We start from the raw sequence: 15501 nt of genomic DNA on the forward strand, positions 1-15501 counted from the left end.
AAATATTATATATATTGCTCAAAAGACTCAAACTGCACAAATCAGCTTATATGCGATAATAAACTAATTAAATTTAGCCTTTTAACTCAAATTTAGAGGTGAGACTCATTATGATAACAAAATTACAATTGTGTGAGTATTGTACAATCCTATAAATTTTCAATTTGTATAAGAAATACCAGAAAATTGATACTTTCTAGTTAACTTTTATTTGTTTCCTTAAACACGAAAGAGTTTTGTCTAATAAAATAAAATTATGTTTGATTTTTACTAAAAAAAAAAAATTAAAAAATGTTGGTAATAAGTTGAAATAAAGTCAGTCAGGCTAAGTCTTGGCCAATAAAATAGGTGGCCTTTTATTCAACAAAGGGAACCAAGGTTTCCTTGGTACTTAAGTAGTATTAGGACTTACGGCGAAGTTGCGAATGAGCAAGTGAATGAACGAGCCATGTTCCGGAGTGACCATCTTAGTTACTAACTATTATAGGTGAATGCTTATAAAGGAAAGTTTCATGTTCCGAAACTACTGTCATTACAAATATCGTGCTTATAGACTCAAAGAAACTGTTTGACGATTTTATACAAGCTGACTACAGCCTGAACACAAAGCAAGTTTAAAATGTTAAAAGAACATTGAACAGTTTATAAAAAAAACACAAACAAGTTGTATAAGTCAATTTTATCCCAGTAAAAAAAATGCATTTAACATAATACCATCTAAAACAAAAATGAATTTGATTCCATTTTTTTTTAATGATTCCATTTTTTTTAATCTAGCTCGTTTCATAGTTTTATCTACATTAAAATAGTTGATAATATGTTTTCCATTTTCAATTGAGAAAATAAATAATCAAAAGCCTTATATTGCAAAGGTTTCAACATTAGGTGAAATTAAAAAAGTTGAGAAAATTATGTTGAAATAATCAAAAGCCTTATATAAATATTTACTTTCATTAATTAATACCAATATATAGCTTTCCTCCCCATAATTAGGGCAGGTTTATACAACTATGTATTTGCTTGCTATGGTTTTTCAAATAAAAATAGCCAAATAAATATGATATCATGTATATATACTATATTACCTTAAATCATATCTTCTTCATAACTCACCTTTTCTTGTTCTTGTTGTTCTTCATTCTTGTCTAAATCTCTGAGCAATCCTTCTATCATCTTCTTATACATAGGCATGTAATGATCATTAATCATGGTTTTCGACAGCCTAATCTTACTATACAATTCTCTAGGAGTTCCGTAAATACCAATATTACCCCCACTTTCTCCACCATTCCCGTCTTCACATGCGCATACAATATGCATTATTCTTCCCGGAGGATAAAACCGGTGACTCTCCACCACCACCACCACCTGTTCTTCTTCAACTCTAACCGATGACTCCGTTTTACTTTCTTCACCACCTTCTACTAATTCCTTTCTATTTTCATCCAGTTTACTTCCCACTTCATACCATATCTCGTATTCACCTTCAGTCATCTCAACTATGGCAGTAGCCGACGATGACGAAGCAGCAGCAGTGGCGTCAACAATAGTTTCTGCATTCACAGGGGCGTTTTCGTCCTCATCGGTGTCATCGTGACCAGATCCGCCGCTCGAAGAATAAGACACTCGCTGCTTATTATTATTATGTAATAGATTTCTGGTCAGATCTTCGCTTTCTAGAATTTGGGATGTTGGTTCGGTTATGAGAAGAGCAGACGATATTTCTTCTCCCTCCGAGTTTGAAACCACCGTGCTTACTGTTCGCCGACGTGCCCCCATACATGACCACGCCGAAAACGATGATCGAGTTTTCACCACGGCTTGAGCCACGTTTTGTGCTCGCTTTATCACCACCTGTAAATTTATCCATGATGTTTCTCTTTTATAACCTTTTCAACATTAAAATACTGTAATACTATTACCCATTGTTTGATCTTGAATTTATTTGTAATACCATCTAATGTCTTGGGCCTCTTTGTTTGGATTCAGCTTGTTCATGCTTGGGGTATTTTGGTCGATGATTTGAATTATGAGGGGATGACACAAACTACCCCAAACAGGCCCAAGTGGTTATTTTCAAATAATCTAGTTTGATGTAAATAAGAAAATAAGGGTATAAATATATAATGGATAAATAATTATTATTTTTCTTAAAACTAGATGATATTTTAGTTGATGATAGGAATGAGATGTGATTGTTGATTGGATACATAGAGTTATTTGAAATTAATCACAAATCAAACAATGGATTAAGTTAATTACCTGTGTGCCACTGGAGACTGGCCTTAGTAATGCACTTGCACCAGCAACCTTTGCTTTTGCGCTTGCAATAGATGGAAGACGGGAACCTAAAGCAGTAGCTGATCGATAAACAACGTTTAAGACTCGTGTCCTTTCAACTTGTGCACGTAAATCATTCAACCAAGAAGAAGCAGTAACCTGGTAATGTTTATGTCCCAACAACTTGCTAGGTTAGTCAAATTGATTTGTTACATTTAAGCATCTAGAAAATAATCTGATCATGATTCAGGAGAAATCTCTATACTAAGTTAAGAAAAATAATCTAATCTGTATACCAAAACGAATCTCAATCACTTTCAATTTGAAGTTTGGCAGTTTTCTAAATGGATCATGATTATGTCAAAATATCAGTTTCCAAATAGGTTTGATAACAAGATAACACACCTCAGACCGAAGATCATCAAGAGAAGATGCTGAGAATGTGGGCACTATATCCGAACCATTAATAACTGTAGTGATGAATTGTTCGCCTGATTCTGCCAAGTTCCAAGTCATACATGCAGCTGTAAAACATAGAGTAATTCGTAAGTCTCAAAGGTAAAGGGAAAAACTAAACCAAAAAAGTTGTGAATTACTTACCTGGGGCAAACGAGACACAAGTGGTAAGTGAAAACTGATTCTTTTCACGAAGAATGTATGTCAAAAGTGCAGCAGTTCCACCACCAAGCGAATGTCCAACAATCTAGAAATAAAGTAGCCATCATTACAAAGAAAAAAAAGAAGAGACTATTCTCCAAAATAATGCTCATAAAAATAAAAACTCTTCTCATTCATCATCTTTCTTTTCTTACCTTAACTTTATAATCTGGATATTCAGCAAGAGCTTTTAACAAGCAAGGAATGCTAATCTTTGCAATCCATTGTGCAGCTGCAGTCATTCCACTATGAGCATATCCCAGTACAAGATTGTTAATCTCACCATCACCTAAGACCGAATGGTGAAAAGGGACAACTGCACCTGTAGCAGCAGTTAGAGTATCTTTGATGCTATGAGTGCCCCGAATCAATAGAATAAAACATTTCGATCCTTCATCGCGTAAGATTGTAAAAGCAGGTTTCAGAAGCTGCAAACAAATTTCCACCCACTCTTTAAATCAACCATTACCCAGTTTCTAAATTTTCAGTTTAGTGATAGAGAATTTGATAAAAAAAAAACTGACTTACTCCTGCTTTAGGCTTTTGAAGAAGAACATCTGCATCAGTATATCCAGCAGATTCCAGAAAAACTGAAAATGACTTCTTTGAAAAGAGCATGCAAAGAGTCAAAAACCTTAAATAACAATTCAATTCAGCAACCATTTCTGGGCCATTGAGTTGGACACAACCTTCTCCAGCATATACAGATGCAACTTGTAAGTTACCCTGCAAAATCAAAAATCAACACAATTGGGTGAATCGTTCACTTGGAATTGGCACAAAATATACAAGAACTAAAAGTTGAATGAATCCAAAGAACAAAATTGAGATTTCATATTATGATTAGATCTATAAACACGAACGCACCTGCCTTCTCATGAGATAATTGATACCGAAAGCTAAATCTCCGATAGGCCACTTTCCTAATGTCTCAGAATAAGTATATCTAAGCGTATCAGACAGCGTCGTGATAGCTTCAAACCACGTGGCTGGCGCCTGAGCTGGTCTCCGCGAGATTCTTCTCCTTAACGGCGGCGATCTGCTCGATTTTGAGTGTTCATTTTCCTCCTCTTCGGCTTTCGACGCCGCCGCTAACCTACGGTTGAGAACAAAGTATAGAAGAACGACGGCTCCAGCCGCCGAAGCCATTGTTGTGGCTGCCATGAAAGCCGCGTGAAGAAATCAATGAATCAATGAATCACGAATGAGAAGAGAAAACGGAAGATCTTAGAAATCGGGGGGAAAGGTATAGGAGTCCAAGTTCGGAGTATGACGTCAGCATTGCTCTCTTCTGAGTGCATTCGCTTTACGCCTTTTTTGTTGTTTCCTTTGTGGGAATAGAGATTAGTGGGGAAGAAAGAAGAGTAATTACTATTTTCTCCTTATCAAATTTTATTCATTTTTATATTTTATTATTATAAATACTTTATTTAACTTTCTAACAAAAAAAAAAATTATATAAAAACACGTTTATTTAATGGTTAAATGATTGGTCAACAATTTTTGTTTACTAGGTATAAAGATAGATTCATGATTTATATATATATATTTTATTTTTATTTATTTTGTTATAATAAAGGGTATTTTGGTATTTTAATTAATAAATCTAATGATTTAACTCATAATTGATGAAATAGTATTCAATTAGATTGACTAATTTCAATAATCAGAACAAAACCTAATCAATCCAAAATCTCTTTAATTGAATTTATATTATAAAAAACTAAATTTTCATTATATATGTATTAATTTTTTTAAATACATATTATAATTAATTAAAATAATTCAAGTGATAAAAGATTATTACTTAAAAAATACAATTTCAATTACTAATAAAAATGTTCTATTTAGGCTATTATCGTGTTAGCTTTATAAAAGCATAAATATCAATAAAGAAAACGAAAATTTTCATTCACAACAATTCTATTTATATTGAATAAAAATAAATAATGAAATTAAAAAGTCTTTCATTTAAGTGAGTATGATTAAAATAGAAAGACCGGCTATAAATTAATGTTAACATAAAGAAAGGTATCCAATACCATAGCAATATAAAGCCTGATATTGAGATATTACTAAATTAAGAAATATTTTAACTTTGACTAAAATAAATTATTGTTTTTTGTATATCACCAAAGAGGGGAAAATGAATAGGGGGCATTGAACATAATTATTATTCTTGTTGTTAGTTGTTAGGTCACCCTCCAAGGCCTAGTCTCAAATACATTGAATCAATATATTCCCATTATCATATTTGATTTAATATATTTATTTAAAGAAAGTAATTAGAAAATAGACAATATTATCCTTAGATGCTTTTATTAGACAAAAAAAAAACAATAATGTGTGACATATTAATATAATCAATAAAAAAGCTTAGAGATGAGGATTATCCAATAGATAATTCTCTATGACTTTAAATATGGCAACTCCACTTTCTTTTCCAGCTTTTATCTCTTCTTCTTCGATTTTTTCCAAATCGCCTAAAGTGTGGTAATTGCTCGTAATATTACAAATGCACCCTTCATTATTTGCGATAGACTCAAACCTTACCTCGTAAGCTATGCATTCAAGGTTGTTAACACCCAAAGGGTCACCTTCAATCATGGTGTACTTGCAAACTAAGTTTTCCTCGTCGAGAAAATCGATCCGATTCCTTACATACCCAACATGGCTACCTAGTGCAAATATTGAAGCAAACTTGTTATAGAAATTTGATTGGACATGTAACAAAAGAAAAATATATATATATATAAAAAAAAAAAATAAAAGGACCTTGAGTGAAGTTAACTTGTTCAATGGTTCCTGGACCTCCATCTCCATGGATTATGTCAATGGTTTGAATGAATTGAGGTAAGAGCTTTGGGATGAGATTGCTGGAATCCAAAATCAAGGCCTTAAACATTCTTTTTGGGCTAATTTGACCCCTCAACTCATGTTTGTAACAAATTACACCCATCTCTCTATTATCTCTCTATATATTATTGTATATATTGCTTATGAGCTATGAGTATGTTTTTGTAGGCCTTATATAATACTACATTGTCCAATTTAATCTTAGTTGGTCAAAATAAGAGTGCCTGAAAAATCTTTTTTACTAGTCAAAATTATGTGATGGAAAACTTTAGTAATCCCATTTATTTGACTAATAATTTGCTTTAACAACCAAAAAAAATCATTATTGGGCTTAAATATTATTTAAAATTTCCAGACATTTGGGCCAATTTACAAACAATTTTTTGGGATCTAGTTTTGAGTTTAGATTATATACAACATTTGACCAAAAAAAACACTATATAATCTTATTAAATAATTCATTCAAATATAAATTTAGATGTAAAATAAAACTTAATTATAGATAGATTAATAACATACTTTCATCCAAAATTTGGAGTGGTCTAAATGAAATGTTTTCAAGTGGGTTATGATATAATAAATCCTGTAAAAGAACTCATCAAATATTAATTAACATAAGATATAATAAATTTTAAACAAATTTCAGATTATTAAGTTTTCATAATGAAAATCAACCCGGCATATTTAAGTTAAAATTCATAAATTAATTCAAGTCATTAATCTCAAACCAAAGCAAGATCAATATCTTATAAAAAGTTACTCTAATAGAGGGACTTAAGGGTTTAGAGTTTATAAAATACATCAAAAGGCCCAATCTTATGAATGTTAATTCAAATGAAAATTTAATACTAGAAATTGGGTGGGGTGCGCCGGGCCCAAGCAGTAGTGCAACGCTTGAGCGACACGTGAGAAACCCCAATAGCAAGCTACTGTAGTGGGCTCTCCCCCTAAAAAAATTAATTTAATATCATGTGGACCGATGGCCCACGTATCAGATATTAAACTGATAAGAACAGATACTACACTTGATCTTAGCCAAAAGGCCGAGAAAGGTATGATTTGTTAAGAAGAGGAAGTCTGCTTATATACAAAGTTCCCCTACTTTCTTTACTCAGCGTTTCCGATGTGGGACAAAATTAAACAAAGTTTGAAGAGAAATATGTAACAAAGCTAAAGCAAAGAATATGCAAGTAAATGCTCTCATTTCATTTATACATGGTTTTCTATTTAATTGTTTTCGAAGTTCATTAAATTATATTTACTTCCTAGCATTTTTCTGATATTAGTTTTTTCTTTAGTAAAAACAAATTACATGATAGTTCATTAAATTTTTAATTGGCTCAGTTGAACATCTGAAAAATATTTGTAACATTTGTTATATATACCAATATTTGTCTTCTCTACTAATCTCAACTCCATGTGCTTATAAGGGGTCTTGAATTGATAAAAGAAACATTTGTTATATATACCAATTTTGTAAGTATGTTATCACCTATGCAAAAGTGATGAACTCTTACTTTGATATTATCAATATTTTATTCATAAGCATCCAAATGAATGTGATGGTAGAAGACTTGATCACTAATCTTTATTTGAATCTCGTCAAAAGATATTCTGAAAATAAAGACAAAATGTTGAGTTAAAATTGGAAAATGATTGTAAGGGTAGACACCAAAAACACTAGTAATTCGGGGTATACTTCAGGCCTTTGTATGGTTGGAGATGTAAAATTGCAGATATAAGATAATAATATCTAAAGTAAATTTAGGTTGATGTTTAGTTAAAAATAATTCTATATACAGTATTATTAAGGGGGCAACTTATACCTAAAAAAGGTATAAAATTGTAAAAAGTATGATTGGTATAAAAAAAAATTAATTTTTCCTTCCCCTGTTTTCTGTTTCCCCTTAATAATTTCAAATTTATTCTCTTTCCTACAATATTTTGATCTCACGTCTTGTCTTTAACACATTATTCATCTACCTTAAGGTGGTGCGAGTAGAAAGAGTTACGCTATTGTTAAAAGTCAACTCAATTAAAATTTAAAAGGTTAACATAATTTTGTTTTCTTCTTCATCTAGTCCAATATTATCTAATGTCAAAATATAAATTTTATTTATTTAGGGAAAGTTAAGAAACCTATGAATAAGTTCTTGTAAGTTCAAACAATATGGATTCTTAGTTATCTCTTGGCTAGCAAACGTCTAATAGCTTAACTGCATTTTTCTTTATTCTGTTATATTACATTAAATAGGTCATATTGATTTTGATTTGTTTTAGTTAATCTTATTTTAAGCTTGGCCTTAACAGAATAAATTATTTGTCTACCTAGCTGTTTATTAATCCTCCACAATTTAGAACAATCTATTCCAACAAGAAAAATGGAAGGCAATAACAAATTACTGTATAATGAAAATCAAACCTGGCATATTTAAAATGAAACTCTTTACACAAATTCATAAATTAATCATCAACTCTCAAGCCAGACCAAGATCAATATATAATAAAAAGTTCCTCAAATGTAATTAAAAAGGCCGAGAATTCTTATGTATGTTGAGTTTAAATAAAAAAAATAAATACTAGAATTGGGTGGGGTGCGCCAGGCTCAAGCAGTAGTGCTACGCTTGAGCGACACTTGAGAAACCCCAATAGCAAGCTACTGTAGTGGGCTCTCCCCCTAAAAAAATTAATTTAATATCATGTGAGCAGATGGCCCACGTATCAGATATTAAACTGATAAGAACAGATACTACACTTGATCTTAGCCAAAAGGCCGAGAAAGGTATGAGTTGATGAGAATAGGAAGCCTGGTTATATTCAAAGTTTCCTTACTTTCTCTAGTTAGAGTTTCCGATGTGGGACAATCTTAAACAAAATTTGAAGAGACAAGAATATGCAAGTAGATGCTCTCAAACCAAACCTACATGGTTTTCTATTTAATATTTTCTAAGCTTCATTAAATTATATTTACTTCATAGCATTTTTCTGATATTAGTTTTCTGCTGTAAAAATAAATTATATGATAGTTCATTACATTTCTTATTGACTCATTTGAACATTTGTAAAAAAAAAAACTCTAATATGATAATTATACGATAGTCCAAATTATATAAAAGTTGAGTTGACTATCTAGTATTTATTCTTGTAAAGTAGTCTTTTATATAAAATGTTTGTCATGAATTGATTCAAAATATTGGTCTTTTCTAATCTCAATTCCATGTCCTTAGAAAAAGGGGTCTTGTATTGATAAAGGAATCATTTGTTATATATACCAATTTTGTTAGTCAGTTGTCACCTATGCAAAAGTGATGAGCTCTTGTTTTGATACTATCAATATTTGATTCAGAAGCATCCAAATAAACGTGATTGTAGAAGACTTATCACAAATCTTTATTTGAATATCGTCAAAAGATAATCTGAAAATAAAGACAAAATGATGAGTTAAGACTAAAAAATGGCTTGCAAGGGTAGACACCAAGAACACTAGTCATCGGGAGTATACTTCAGGCCTCCGTTTCGTCATAATATTTAAAATAAATTTAAGTTTGATGTTTGGTTAAAAAAACTGGATATACAGTATTATTAAGGGAGACAATTTATACCTAACCTGATGTATAAAATTGTAACGAGCATGTTTAGGTATACAATTTTATAATTGTTCCTTTCCCTATTTAACCCTAATAATTTTAATTTTTTCTCAGAACATTTGAATCCTACTTTTTTTGTCTTTAATTTAAGTTCTTAGGACAACTTATATTCTTTATCTTAAGGTGTGCAAATAGACAGAGTTATAAGTCAACTCAACTCAAATCTAAAAGGTAAACAAATTTTTTAGATTTTTCTTCATCTAGTACAATTTTATCTATAATGTCAAAATCGAATTTGTTTGATTTATTTAGGGAAAAACAAGACCTGTGAATAAGTTATTGTAAGTTAAAACTACCAGGATTCTTAGTTATATTTTCGATAGCAAACGTCAGTGTTGTTTTAGTTAATCATATTTTACACTTGATCTATAAGAGAATAAAATATTATTTTCATCTCGGTATAAAGTTATTTAATCCTTCACAATTTAAAACAATCTACCAACAAAATTACTGTATATAAATTTGTTTTACTGACAATATAAATTTGTTTTACTTAATTTAATTGATTGAGGTAGAAGGTATAAATTTCTAAAATCTTTCAAATTTAAAGTGGGATTCAAATTATATAGTATTTACTGTAAAATGAAAATCTAATAATGCTTAACTGCATTTTATGTATTCTGTTATATTGCATTAAATAGGTCATATTGATTTTGATCAGTGTTGTTTTAGTTAATCTTATTTTAAGCTCGGCCTTAACAGAATAAATTATTATTTTACTACCTAAATGTTTATTAATCCTCCACAATTTAGAACAATCCAACAAGAAAAATGGAATTGGAAGAAAAATGGAAGGCTATAACAAATAATTACTGTATAATGAAAATCAAACCTGGCATATTTAAAATGAAACTCTTTACACAAATCCATAAATTAATTCAAGTCATCAAAATCCCAAACCAGACCAAGATCAATATAATAAAAAGTTTCTCAAATAGATTGACTGTAATTAAAAAAGCCCAGAATTCTTATGTATGTTAGCTTAAATGAAAATTATTAATACTAGAATTGGGTGGGGTGCGCCAGGCCCAAGCAGTAGTGCAACGCTTGAGCGACACGTGAGAAACCCCAATAGCAAGCTACTGTAGTGGGCTCTCCCCCTACAAAAATTAATTTAATATCATGTGGACCGATGGCCCACGTATCAGATATTAAACTGATAAGAACAGATACTACACTTGATCTTAGCCAAAAGGCCGAGAAAGGTATGATTTGTTAAGAAGAGGAAGCCTGCTTTTATTCTAAGTTTCCATACTTTCTCTTGTCAGAGTTTCCGATGTGGGACAAATTTAACATAGTTTGAGGAGAGATAACAAAACAAAAGCATAAAATGAACCTAACCCAATCTACCCGCTTCTTCTAATGATCATCTCATTTCACTTATACATAGTTTTTTTTATTAATTATTTTCGAAGAGTTTTCAAATATAATACTTATTAACAACCATTTTTTTTTCACTCATTAGAAGCTTGCTAGTGTATTATCTAAAATATCAAATATTTTAAAATAAAAAATTATAATATTTGCTATAATTTTTCTGATATTAGTTTTTTAAGTACAAAATAAATTATAAGTAACAGCTAAAATTGACTTATTTACACTCAATGTTCTGTAACTAAAGTCCAAGTCTTGGCAAGGACTGATGAATCATCCTCTTACTAGGTTCATTTATAATAGTCAAATTTTCAATCAAAACTATACAAAATAATATAACCAAAACATACTGCAGCATAAGAACAATGAAAACAATATTATTATTTTCCAAATTATATAAAACTTTGAAAATTCAAACATGAAATTAAAATACATGATCATTGGTGACAACTTACAACCTCAAGATTACTTAGATCACCAATCTTATTATCATTTATAAAAATCCCAAAACACAACTTATTATAAGAACAAAAACACACAAACTCGCTAGAACCGAGCCACTTGCGACATTTTTGCACACTTAGTAATCGGGGTTTGCCAATAGGTAGGCTTCAATAGCCTTGTATATGGCCGACGACTTCTCTTTCCCTTCCTTGATTTCCTCCTCCGAGAGCACCACATCCCCCTTGCTCACATACTTGCTCGTGTTCTTGCAAACCGACCCTCCGTTGGAGCCCTCAGAGATCTTGATCTCATATGAGAGGCTCTCTAGCCCGTTCTTCAAAACATCACCCTCGATTATGCTGTAGCTATAGGTGTAGTTCTCCTTGTCTATCCCATCAACTCGGTGCTTCACACTTTGGATCTGACTACCTACACAAGTTCATAAAAAAATATTGTTAACTCACCATAATTGTTCGAGCAAAAAAATGTCTTACTTAAGAAACTACAAAATTTAGGTTAGATCTATTCTAAACACAGAAAAAAAAATTATTTTGTTTAACTAAGTTAATAGTATTTGAGTTACCTTCACCGAAAGTGATTATCTTGACAGTTCCTGGTCCTCCATTGCCTTCAATTGTCTCAATACTCTTGATGGCTTGGGGCATGATCTTAGGAACGAGGTTATCGACATCTAGTACAAAGGCCTTGAATAACTTTGCTGGTGAGATCGAGGAAACGATTTCAACATCGTATGTGGTGACACCCATTATCCAAAATTGTAATTGGTTCTTAGAATTAGAAATGATAAATTAAGTTGATTGTGTGGAAAATGCTTAGCACTATGAGTGCTATTTATAGATTGATGATCACTTTAGCTTGGAGGAAAGGGCACTTGTCACGAAAATCAAATGTTTGAAAAATGGCACTAGAATGGATTTTTCTGAAAATAAATTATGATTAACTCCTCAAACTATGTCATGCAGGTTTATTGACCCTTAGACTTTCTAGAGTATTGATTTAACCCAAGACTTGGACAAAATTATCAAAATAGACATCATGATATTAAAAGACTTCATAGTGGCTGTCGATATATGTGGTACCTCCTGTTATGATAAATATATGGATTTTTATTATAATTTAGTCCATTATCTAATGTTCTAATTTAATATAAAATGTTACTTTCAGAAACTTAAGAGGCTATTTAATCCTTGTAATAAAGTATAAGGGTGATTTTGGTATTCGTCATTGATCGTTGTTATTCCACCAGTTTGGACTTTGAAATTCTAGAATGGTCTGTACTGGAGCGGTTTGATCGTATTTAAGATTTGACAAAAAGTCCAATTTGGACTATTTATTTTTAATTATTAAAATTTATATTATAATAAAATATATTTGGATTAATAAATTAAATTAATTGATTCACGAGCAAATATGATTTTATATATATATATTTAATTTCGAAGTGTCTGGATTGACGGGTCGAAAACTGTGATTAATTTGAATATATATGTGAGAGTAATGAATATTTTGGTCAAATTGTGAGTTGACCCACCCATAAACTTAAAACAATTAAAATTAAAAATAATATAGGTATATTTCAAACTTGTAATCTAAACTAGACTAATAAAACTTTATATTTTAAATTCAGTATCACATTTCATTAACACAGAACAATTTAAAATATAAGTTCAACATTTTAACTAACTAATATATATATATATATATATATATATATATATATATATATATATATATATATATATATAATGATGTTTAATTTCAAAATGTCCAAATTGATCGAGTCAAGAGCTGTAATTAATTTGGATATATATGTGAGAATAAATGGATACTTAAATCGGATTATGAGTTGATCCGCCCAAAACTTAAAACGGTTAAAAATAAAATTAAAAATGTTATATGTATGTTTCGAACTTGTAACGTAACAAAAAGAAGTACAACCTTTTAATTAAATGTGATTAATATGTGGTTTGTCGATGAATAATATGTCGATATCAATTGAAAATTGTTAAAAAATATGAATGAAATATTTGATTGACAAAAGTGTGAGGTTACAATGCTAAATATTAAAAAATATGAATCAAATATTTGATTGACTAAAGTGAAAGTGTAAGGTCACGAGATTAGAGGTTCATTAGGAAAAAAAATATGTGATGATATATATGAGAGAATAAGTTGTTTTACTAAAATGAATAAATATTGAAAATATTTATTTTTTATTTTAATATATTATTTGTGATTTATTAAAAATTTGAAACATTAAATATATATTATTATTATTGTTATTTAATTATTTTTGTTTTTGTATTACATGAATTTTGAAAATTTAAAGAGGTAGTCAGATAATATTAAAATATTTTGCAAATTCAAAATATATTATATGTGTTCTGGTTTTCTTCATTCTTCCACACCAACAAGCCTTATTTGACTTTGGTGACCAATTCTTATTTAACTACATTGAATTTCTAAGAATTATATATACTTTTATATTATATGTGTGATATTACTATTTTCTTAATAAATAAATTTGTGACTAATATAATATTATCACTAATAAAACAATAAGTTTAAAAACATATCAAGATAGTTAAAAGTTATAAAAGTGTTTCTTAATAAATTAAAAGTTATTAATAATTAGATAAATGAATTTTATTAAAAAAATTTAAAAAAAATTATTAAGTGATGTCACATTTTTACCCTAAAAAATATATATATATATATATATATATATTTTTATAAATGTCAGCCCACCCGAACTCATACATAAATCCCGTCCATAATATATAAATGAAATTAAGTTATAAAACAATATTAGTTAAAAAAAAAAAATTAATTTGAAGTTGGATGGTCTGAATTAAGAACTCATACAGCCCATATAGTTGACTCTAAGAGTAGTTGTGGATGAACGCTTATATACCCTCCTTCTAGATGGATGCTTTTATATACTATAAATATGTTTTAAAGAATTATGAAATAACTTATTTAATTTTACATTAATTTTATTTGGACAGTATAGTATGCAAAATCGTTTTATTATTTGAAATAAAGTATGTTTTATAAATTTAGATGAAATAATACTAGGCTTTATTCGGTTGAAATGATTTAAATAATCTAAATATTTATTAATTTATTTTATCTATTAATGACTTCGAATAGAGAACAAAAAATATTAAAATATATTTTATTTTAAATTATTTTTGATTATTATATACTAATATCTTTTAAATATAAAAATTATAACTTTATTAAAATCACCACTAATTATACCTTTATAAATAACTTGTTAATGAAGAATGAAAGTTAGGCATATAATGTCGATTAATCATATGTCTAAAGCTATTTATGCAAATTAGTGTTAGCCTTCACCAATAAATAACAAATATTTATTCTATTACGATAATATTAAAATTTTAGTATATGTTTTTTTTACTAAAATTTAAATTATTATTCAATATAAACTATATGAAATATTACATATCTTATTCCTTATAAACTTCTTGGATATTTGATAATGATTCAAGTCCATTTGAACTTTTAGCCCAAAAGATGTCCATTAAAAAGATGCTTCTATTCAGTAGTTGGAGCAAAAGCCCACCGCATCAAAACAATACATTATTATCATTGGACCCAAAATATATAAATGGTATGTTTGAAACACCTAAAAATAGGAGTAGAATTGAGTTTGTTAGAGCATCAGCAGCGCACAAGCCCTCTGCCCTTTTATTTTGTGAAATCAATATTCCACATCAGCAGAAAGCGGACACACATTGTACTTGGCCAAAACACTCCAATGCTTCCGCCCGCCCTCTTATCTAAATAATAAATTTTATTTATACTATTTTAAATAAATAACTAATTTATAATATAGGAATATTATAACTAATATTCCTATATTATAGGAAAATTTGAGATCGTGTTAATATAATTAATAAAAAATATATTAATTTATTTAAAATATATATTTATTAATTAAATATATAAATAATATTCCTGTATTATATATATTATAGGAGAATTTGAAAATTTTACCCTTAAAACATATTAATATAATTAATAGAAAATATTTTATAACGTATATAATTTATAACTATATAAAACATGTTAATATAATTAATAGAAAAATATATTAATTTACAATTACAAGAATAAATTTGAGAATATATAACATATATTCCTATATAATATTATAGGAAAATTTAAGAATATATAATTAATATTTCTATAT

At 29.1% G+C, this 15501-nt stretch overlaps 3 protein-coding genes and 3 non-coding genes across 7 annotated transcripts; all 6 read right to left on the reverse strand.

Annotated features, from left to right (window-relative positions):
* Window positions 1–949: 949 nt before the first annotated feature.
* Window positions 950–4264, reverse strand: LOC124940593. 2 transcript variants are annotated; one of them, XM_047481117.1, is made up of 7 exons: window positions 3805–4264; window positions 3466–3663; window positions 3093–3365; window positions 2881–2983; window positions 2686–2804; window positions 2263–2439; window positions 950–1854 (listed from the first exon to the last, which is right to left on the reverse strand). In XM_047481117.1, exons 1-7 carry the CDS (start codon window positions 4099–4101, stop codon window positions 1087–1089), a joined length of 1935 nt encoding a protein of 644 aa, XP_047337073.1. In that variant the 5' UTR covers window positions 4102–4264; the 3' UTR covers window positions 950–1086. The 2 variants fall into 2 exon arrangements, with proteins under 2 accessions (XP_047337073.1, XP_047337074.1); XM_047481118.1 differs by having other exon boundaries at window positions 3809–3942.
* A 964-nt stretch (window positions 4265–5228) lies between these two features.
* LOC124940621 (major strawberry allergen Fra a 1-3-like) lies at window positions 5229–5947 on the reverse strand. The gene is made up of 2 exons (XM_047481143.1): window positions 5713–5947; window positions 5229–5615 (listed from the first exon to the last, which is right to left on the reverse strand). Exons 1-2 carry the CDS (start codon window positions 5894–5896, stop codon window positions 5314–5316), a joined length of 486 nt encoding a protein of 161 aa, XP_047337099.1. The 5' UTR covers window positions 5897–5947; the 3' UTR covers window positions 5229–5313.
* A 705-nt stretch (window positions 5948–6652) lies between these two features.
* LOC124940857 lies at window positions 6653–6849 on the reverse strand. The gene has a single exon (XR_007099582.1). It is a non-coding gene; the product is annotated as a U2 spliceosomal RNA (small nuclear RNA).
* Window positions 6850–8382: 1533 nt separating this feature from the next.
* LOC124940865 lies at window positions 8383–8579 on the reverse strand. Its single transcript, XR_007099589.1, has one exon. It is a non-coding gene; the product is annotated as a U2 spliceosomal RNA (small nuclear RNA).
* Window positions 8580–10452: 1873 nt separating this feature from the next.
* On the reverse strand, window positions 10453–10649 carry LOC124940861. The gene has a single exon (XR_007099585.1). It is a non-coding gene; the product is annotated as a U2 spliceosomal RNA (small nuclear RNA).
* Window positions 10650–11171: 522 nt separating this feature from the next.
* LOC124939865 (major strawberry allergen Fra a 1-2-like) lies at window positions 11172–12079 on the reverse strand. The gene is made up of 2 exons (XM_047480320.1): window positions 11842–12079; window positions 11172–11687 (listed from the first exon to the last, which is right to left on the reverse strand). Exons 1-2 carry the CDS (start codon window positions 12023–12025, stop codon window positions 11395–11397), a joined length of 477 nt encoding a protein of 158 aa, XP_047336276.1. The 5' UTR covers window positions 12026–12079; the 3' UTR covers window positions 11172–11394.
* Between the last annotated feature and the right edge of the window lie 3422 nt (window positions 12080–15501).

The sequence above is a fragment of the Impatiens glandulifera genome, chromosome 5 (genome assembly GCF_907164915.1).
Source record: "Impatiens glandulifera chromosome 5, dImpGla2.1, whole genome shotgun sequence".
In the NCBI taxonomy this organism is placed as follows: domain Eukaryota; kingdom Viridiplantae; phylum Streptophyta; class Magnoliopsida; order Ericales; family Balsaminaceae; genus Impatiens; species Impatiens glandulifera.

Excerpts from the sequence above, each read along its gene's own strand:
- LOC124940621 (XM_047481143.1), bottom strand. The coding sequence starts at position 5,896 with ATGGGTGTAATTTGTTACAAACATGAGTTGAGGGGTCAAATTAGCCCA. Across the intron at positions 5,616-5,712 it reads ACAAGTTAACTTCACTCAAG|GTAGCCATGTTGGGTATGTA; the intron begins GTCCTTTTATTT and ends TATTTGCACTAG.
- LOC124940593 (XM_047481117.1), bottom strand. The coding sequence starts at position 4,101 with ATGGCAGCCACAACAATGGCTTCGGCGGCTGGAGCCGTCGTTCTTCTA. Across the intron at positions 3,664-3,804 it reads ATTATCTCATGAGAAGGCAG|GGTAACTTACAAGTTGCATC; the intron begins GTGCGTTCGTGT and ends TTGATTTTGCAG. Across the intron at positions 2,440-2,685 it reads TTGATGATCTTCGGTCTGAG|GTTACTGCTTCTTCTTGGTT; the intron begins GTGTGTTATCTT and ends AAACATTACCAG.
- LOC124939865 (XM_047480320.1), bottom strand. The coding sequence starts at position 12,025 with ATGGGTGTCACCACATACGATGTTGAAATCGTTTCCTCGATCTCACCA. Across the intron at positions 11,688-11,841 it reads GATAATCACTTTCGGTGAAG|GTAGTCAGATCCAAAGTGTG; the intron begins GTAACTCAAATA and ends GAACTTGTGTAG.